At 35.2% G+C, this 8,118-nt stretch overlaps 1 protein-coding gene across 1 annotated transcript in view; it reads right to left on the minus strand.

The window, feature by feature from the left end:
• LOC110466404 (WD repeat-containing protein 6-like) overlaps window positions 1-7,442 on the minus strand; it is a 36,379-nt gene extending 28,937 nt beyond the window's left edge. Inside the window, exons 1-11 of the mRNA XM_021522857.1 lie at window positions 7,165-7,442; window positions 6,465-6,566; window positions 6,121-6,272; window positions 5,758-5,867; window positions 5,152-5,299; window positions 4,136-4,375; window positions 3,009-3,071; window positions 2,191-2,238; window positions 1,579-1,680; window positions 1,180-1,253; window positions 491-654 (exon numbers count right to left, since the gene is read on the minus strand). Of these exons, the coding sequence (XP_021378532.1) occupies window positions 491-654; window positions 1,180-1,253; window positions 1,579-1,680; window positions 2,191-2,238; window positions 3,009-3,071; window positions 4,136-4,375; window positions 5,152-5,299; window positions 5,758-5,867; window positions 6,121-6,272; window positions 6,465-6,566; window positions 7,165-7,240 (1,279 nt within the window). The 5' untranslated portion in view covers window positions 7,241-7,442. The remainder of the gene's footprint in view (window positions 1-490; window positions 655-1,179; window positions 1,254-1,578; window positions 1,681-2,190; window positions 2,239-3,008; window positions 3,072-4,135; window positions 4,376-5,151; window positions 5,300-5,757; window positions 5,868-6,120; window positions 6,273-6,464; window positions 6,567-7,164) is intronic.
• Between the last annotated feature and the right edge of the window lie 676 nt (window positions 7,443-8,118).

An 8,118-nucleotide genomic window follows, 5' to 3' on the forward strand; every position in this document is an offset into this window, starting at 1 on the left:
AATTACAATCATTATCAATATCTGGGAACACAATCATCAGTCATAGGTAACAACACACAAAATTTGTGTTACTTAACTAATAGCCCATATGTAAACACATAAGCGAACAGGTTTATATGCAACAAAATTAAGTCATCAGTTTTAAATGTGTCCAATTTCAAAAAGATATTTTCAAATCATCTCATTCCCCGAGATAAAGCAGAGTAATGGCATATATGGATATTGTAGGATTCTTGGCATGAGTAATCAGCGTTAACTTTACAATGTACGGCTATCTAATTTACAGTCAAGAAACCTACATGTCCACAGAGACAGACAATTTAGTCTGGAGTGAGTATGGCCTCATAAATTTCATTAAAATAAAGTAAAGTTAGAAAAGATAAAAGTGACAAAACATATCTATAATACATCTTATTCTAAATTGTCTTTTGTCTTCTTTAACACTTTTTTCAATGTTTTCCTCATCAGTAGATAAAAGTGTGCCCTTTACCAGACTGCTTGGTGAACAATAAGCGGAGGGTTCCACTGATGTTGCCAAGGGCAACAAGGTGGGTGTGATGAGGGCTCAGGGACAAGACAGAATAGGAGGTGAAGGTCACATCAGACATCAGGGTAGTCCACATCCTCGTGCTCTGGCTGTGTAACATCAGTCGCCTGTAAACACACATCATCAATATCTAAATATTATCATAATACATTGTTCTATTGATAACATATTGGAATTTAGAAATACAATGTATGTGATATTTTAACTTTGCCAGGGACATGGATTACATGTATAATACATTATGCTTGAATGAATGTAGTCATTAAACATGAATTAACTTCCTAATGAAACAGGTACAGAATTTATAGTAAAGGTTATGATTCAAAGCCATGTGAAATTGTTAACAGAATCAAAATAAACATATCATTAAATCATAAAACAGCATGTCTGATTAGATTGATTACATGACTGGGGTATGAAAAATATTGTGCCAGCATCATGTACCTAAGTTTCCCCCATCACATTTCCTTTATTCAGAGCTTCTCTAGAAAAATTGATGAGAGCAAACACACCTGATCATGAGCTCCAAGTGGCTGAACAAAGAATTGCGCATCCCACAATAAGGTCAATAAATGTATATTGTTTGCCTTGTAGCTAGGTAGTGTGTTTCCTTACTACAAAATACTGCTTACCCCTCATTCGTCATGGTTATCACACCATCCCAAGAAATCATGGCAACAATACGAGGGAAATCTGTGTCACTCTCCTGTAAGGTAATGTAGGGAAGAAATTAACCAACATTATATCACTCAAACATGTATATGACAATCACTATTATTATTATACGTACCTCATCCTGGGCAGCCATTTTGAAAATTACCATTTCTCTATGTCTCAAGTCACGTTACAGTTTATGAACAAAAAATAAAACGAAATAACAAGAGCAGTATAAAACATCATTTTGAGGAGTCATCTTTGTTATTATTATTTTTTTATACCAAGATGCCATTAGTGTGTATGAACTATTTAAACACATATGGTTCAGTGGAGTTAACAGTGAGACACCTGCTGATCAGACGTGAGTGACTTACCTGTTGCCTTGGGGGGACCAACACATGAGAAACCAACTGGTCTGTCATCTTTGATTCATCCATATACCACAGCCTGATGCTACTATCTCCCCCTCCAGTTACCTATAAAGGTAGTTTTTTTACGTTTACGTAGTCAAATACTGTAAAAGTACTTATTTTAGAAATGTTATCATTCAATTTCAACAGATGAACACATTGAAGAATTAGCGTACTCATAATACATACAGAAACTTCAGTTAATGCAGTCATAATTCAGCTCAAGATTTAAATTGTGAAAAGCACTAAAATTAGAATACTGCTAGAATATGAACCCTTATGGTACAATGTGATGAATTTGAATTTGTAGTTTTGGGTATTTAAGGTCTTTGTTTTGGTAGAAAAATGTCAACTGCTTGGGTGAAATCCTGAATCACCTGATTTATAAATCTCATTCGGTCGAGTAAAAAATATTTTATTGACAATTGAAACAACATCATGAAATTATACAACCTGTATGATTTCATCCTTTCAGTACAATAACTAAATAAAGTATGAACTTTCTTTTCTGCTGAGCAATTTCTCAAAACTACGTGAATGGAAAACAAGATATTAGAACTGTAAAAATACACTTACTGCAAATTTTCCTGTATCTTCTACAGCCAAGCTCCATATACTCTTCCCCTACAAAAGTAGCTTGCATATACTCTTATCCTACAAACAAAGTTTACTGATACATGTATTAATCTAGAAACTAATCTTACATATGCTTGGTACTCATCTTCTGTTAACAAATCTAACCCTCCGATAATCGACTTACAACAGAGCATATGTGTACATAGAGGTTCTCGAACAAATACCAATTGCAATTTATCTAAGGCATTAAGGGTCATTTCTTACCTCGTCAGGGATTTAGAATTATTTGTTATATGCGTTTGTAATCTGGAATAAATGAAGAATGCAAATGGGAAATTTCTAATTCACTCGATAGCTGGTTTAGGAGATATTGCATTACAAAGAGAGACAAAAACCATCATTTTTATAACAAAATGTGTGAGTAATGGCTATTGTGTGTTATTTGGTTGAAAATTCCTGGGTGTTATCCACTGGTGCATGGGTAAACAAAACTGTTTGCCACTTCCTAGGAGGTTTATCCAACGAGTTGGGAGTGAGGAAACCTACAGTGGTTGTAGGAGAATGTGACATTACCCATGCACAGACACACAATAGGTATGACTTTGGCATTTGTTGAGTCTATTATAGTAGATAGATTAAAATTTCATAGTTTGTCTCCTTATGTTGAGAAGACACATTTAGCAAGCTATGGATTTTGCATAATGTAAGGCACCTAAAACATGACAAGACATTTTTCAAAATAAATACATTAGTAAGATTTCAGCTATTTCGGTAATTTCTATATAATATGTAGGAATATTTATAAGTAAAGGTATTACCTTGTGACCTTTGAACCTCTGAGTTATCTTCCCTTGGTTGTCCCACACACAGCATGTAGAATCCTGCAACAGTTTTCAAAGAGAAACATGGGATAGCTAGGAAAAGGTTCATTATAGCATGGCGAACTTATGTCAACAATCACAGGAAAGATCCATGGGTTAAAGTTCAATAACTGATTTCTTTTTACATTTGATTCACCTAAAAAGTATACATGTGTTTAGATAATGATGAACACATTTGTACAGTCTCATCATTATTCTTATGCTGATTTAGAGAAGTATCTTTAGAATCAATATCAACATTTACATCAAGGTGTCAACTTCTATAACCTCCAATGAGGGAGATCTCCTTCATTCCACATTTCCAAAGAGGGAGAAAGTGTGTGAAATGCAACTGAAACTGCTGTGCTCAATTTATCTTTCCATTTTTATGTATCAAAATAACTCCAAAAATCAATTATTTGATTCTGACACACCTATTATGATTATTACACACACCATAAAGTAACTAGGAGATAATTTTACCACATAATGTAGATTTTGAGTGCGTGTGAGTTTGGACTTGAATGAAGGAGTTTCAAGGGAGAAAGGTAATTTTTTGTCAAAATGAGGGAGTCTTCCTCCTAATGATGTAGGGTTGACAGTTACGTCACACATGTCTTTTTTTCTCATTAAACAACTCTTCTATAAACAATTATCCTTTCATATGCCTACAATATGTAACTCAGCAAAGAAAATGCCAATTTGAGTCATTTACATTAAAAAGGCACTTGCACTCATAGAAAATACAGTAAAAGAAATAAAAGTGGAATACATTTTAGAAAATAAACTGTTACTTTTCACCTACACCGGGCACCCAATATTTATTGTGCTGTTACTGGTAACCCTAAATATTTATACAACTATTGAAAGAATTTCTCAATGAGAATGTCAGAATACAACATCAGATCAGTGGGCCCATCTCCATGTCATAAACTTTCAACTCTGATCCAAGTTGTCAAACTGTTTGGAATGTGACCAATGAAATGACCCTGATTACCACTGCAATTACATTATGTACATGTAGGGGTAAATGTGGGATCTTCAATTTGATGTTTCCATATATATAAATGCATTTAATTCATTACCTCTCCCACACTGACAATACTAGAGGTTAGGATTTTCACGTCCCAAACCCTGGCGGAATGTCCGTACAGGACAAATAGTTCTGTACTTTGACACTGCTGCCACCAATCAAGGGAGATAACTCGATCACTGTCCTCTGTTTCCTCTGGGAACTGTAGCTGCCAGACACGCACACTCCGATCATCAGAGACAGTACAGATTTGACGCCTTGCCGAACTGAACTCAATAGAGAAAATCACACCCTGGAATACAAAAATCAGAAACATGAAGCAAATTACTGTATATGTTGGTTAACATATTAGTTTGGAAAATGATACGCACCATATATTGCTTACCTGCAATACTGGCAATAGATCTTTTGATACCTTTGTCTTTTTTCTGGATATTGATACAGTATGGTATAAAGTATCATAAAAGAAATCAAAACATTTCACAAGTCATAAAAAATGCATCATCTGAGCATTTAGCTAGAAGTTCTTAATGCTTGTTTCAAAAGAATATTGAATTACACAAAAAAATAATAGCACACTATCTGAACTTTTTTTCTCTCATAAATTTCAATTATTATAATTGAAATGTTTTTATTTTGAACTTTAAAAGAATTTCGTCTACAATAGTGTTTTCATAACATGACAGCTGGCCCAACCCATAACTTGAGGCAAACTACATGTATGCATTCACAATTATCTTAAAGGGACAATTAAGTGAAGTAAGTTTTTTTCATAATCTTGTTTGATATTCCTTTGCGTAGTTTCTCTGAAAACCCCCCTGAACTTCATGGCTACACTGAGTTAACATATTAAGTTGAAATTCATTATCAGGTTTCTCTTTACTTCTTTTATTTTGAAGTAGTTTCACTGTCCCCTGTTATTTACATGTATATATTGTTATATACCATCTTGACCCCATTATACCAAAAATCAACTTATTTCAAAATAAACTTCTTAAATGATTTCAGCAACTTTTATACAACAACATATATTGTATATCATATTCAGTTGAATCATATACTCGGTACCTGATGACCAATTAGCTTGTGGATGACCAGTGACTGCCCAGTGGTATTTGTCTGACCATTAGGAGCCCACATTAGCACCTGATTGAAGACTGTCCCCGCAGCTAGGATAAGGTGTTCCCAGCAGGTACCTAGAAATTTGGCGCAGTAACTGTAGGTGTTAAGGATAAACGCTCTCTCTCTCAGGCTTATAGTTAACGGACCTGGCACAGTACTGTAGCTAGGGCTCAGTGTCAAAAGGTCTTTGTCAGGGTTATAGTGTAGGGACCTGATGCAATGATTGGGTGGTCAAGGTATGTACTTGGGTTTAAGGTCAAATGTTCTCTGTAGCTAGCTTATAGTGTAGGAACTTGATAGATTATCTTGGAGATAGGGTCTTATAAGGGGTCAAGGTCAAATGGTTTCTATAACTGGCTCAGGGCAGTGACTTAAAACAGTAACTTGATGGTCTAGGTCCTGTGTTGTCAAGGTCAAACATCCTCTGTAACTGTATAACAGTTAGTGGAATACTGAGATCTTTAAATAACACAAGATTTTTTCATTGTGGGAGTTTTTTCCCCAATAATGTTTTTTTTTGTTTCCAAAGATCATACAGAAGCAAAAAGATACAGAATGCAGTTCTCAACACAGGCGACCTGTGACAGCTTCGTCAGTGTACTGTCCAGTCTGAGGACCACATTGTGAGCAGTAGCCACTGCCAGCTGGTCCTGCTGTCCTTGCTGCAAAACAAATGTTACACATCTTGAGAAGCTCATGTATATATGCAGTGCATTTAATCTGGATAAGTGTAATGATAGTACTGTACTGGTATATCATTTCCTTTTTTAATTATCCCTACACAGTACACATACAACAATTTCAGTATTAAATGTACATATTTATAAGAAGCAAAGCAATTTAGTATTAACACCAGGTTTTAGTACCAAAGATTCCTAATATACATGTACACAATATTTATAAAAGACAGCATACCTGTTGTAGCCAACAAACATCCCAGATCCAATCGTCAGCCATGTATTCCTCTCCGAGGGGGTCCAAAGTCCTCACCCCAGGGCTCTTTCCAGCCCCTACCACTCGTAAAACTTTACCTCCAAACACACATAGCAGCACATCATTGGATAAAGCTGAAACCAAAGTTCATAGTTTTAAATAGACAGAAAAATATATTTACATCTTGTTATGCATGATCACATTATTTTTACTTGATCATTTGCTGTGGTTAGAACCAGTGCATTCTTGATAGCCGTTTCCTTTATTGTAATGCACATATTTCGTGCCTTTTGAAAGCCTTTCATGATATGTTTATAAATACTTACATTTCCGGATTCCATGAATGTTTCCACTGTGTATCACACCTGCCTGTTTCAATATGCATTGTCTCTCTTCCAAGTCATACAAGTAAAGACTATTGCCAATACCTGTAAAAAAGAGACTTGTCAAGCATTCTTGCAGTCTTTCTAGGATAAATTATATTTCTAATGATTTTTTATTTATTTTTTACAAAATTAGGATAAAGTCCTGAAGTGTATTTATGCTAAATCCTATTATGTTTCCAGGTGAAGTTACAAACAAACTATAAATGCATGACAAATTTGTGAGTACATATGACATTTTTGTCTTTGTATAGTGCATTCATAAGCATAACATCATACTCCATGATGTTGATAACCTAGACATACTGAATTTCCTACACCTTGAAATATCACATTATTAGGGTACCTGGACTGTTAAACTAGCATCATAAACGTCTACTTTTACTTAATACTGGTAATGACTAACTCTAACCTGGTTAAGATAATGCTGATTTTTATTTGCACTGTTTCATCCCATTGTGATTCACTATATCTTTGGTTATTTAATTGCTATATTAATCAATTAACTGTCTACTATACAATACATTTGAGAGGTTGGCAAGTACGAAAGCAGGGTAAGGTAATCTATAAATTTAAACACACATGACAGACTTCAACCACAGCATGCTGTAGGTTGGCAGTCTGTATAAGAACACTTACTGACCTGCTATTATGTTTCCTTTGACGACGCACAGGGAGGTGACAGGACCTGTGTGGTATTTCGACCCTACATTCATCATTACCAAACCAGAACAGTCACCTTACAATTTAATGTACAGAAAGTTGGAGAGTGGATTCATCACTCTTGCTTTTTTATTTGAATGTAGATAGTTTATTACAACATCAGATAGTAATGACCACTATGTTAAAAAGGTCATATTGAAAATATAAGAGTGTATCACTAGCGCCATACATTTTATCGAAGTTGCATGTGCACGTTGTTTACCCCGGAAGTGAGAATCAGGAAGTTGATAATAGCGCGTTCGATTATGCTTTAAATCTAGGGGTGCGTTCAGTAGGAAACACAAAATCACATCAAAGCGTAATGTTATACTGAACAATAGTCGGTTAGTATCATAGTTTCTGCATTGGTAACTTTCTGAAAAGGTTTAGAATAATATTGGTGATGAAGAACAAAAAAGTTGGCAAGAATATACTAGCTAACTATTGTTCCGCTAAGCCAGGCGTAGTCCAAGTGGCATAAACTTCAGCGTGTTGAAGGCGGTCACTACAAAGTAGAAGTAGAAGTATTACTTACACCTCAAAAATAATGAGAACGAGCAATTTAAATATTTTTTACACATTTAGTCCCAAGTGCCGGTGATTTTGAGGTTCGTTCAAGTTAAAGTCCTATATCTAATTTATTCCACACCTATATTATATCACAATTTCCCACTCAAAATACCTAATTACACCAGATTATTTCATTAAAACGTCTATTACAGTCAAGTTAATACCAGTTCGGGATCAATCTGGCAGTAGGCCTACCACATGTCTACTACACAATCCGGGCCGATGCTCTGTATTACTGAATGGCTGTCATCTACAAGTGCTCTCTGGGTCCTTGAAGTCATACAGACTTTAAACAATCCGTGTCATGGTTCACACTGAAGTTCTC

Source organism: Mizuhopecten yessoensis, unplaced genomic scaffold (assembly GCF_002113885.1).
Source record: "Mizuhopecten yessoensis strain PY_sf001 unplaced genomic scaffold, ASM211388v2 scaffold11133, whole genome shotgun sequence".
NCBI classification, from domain to species: Eukaryota; Metazoa; Mollusca; class Bivalvia; order Pectinida; family Pectinidae; genus Mizuhopecten; species Mizuhopecten yessoensis.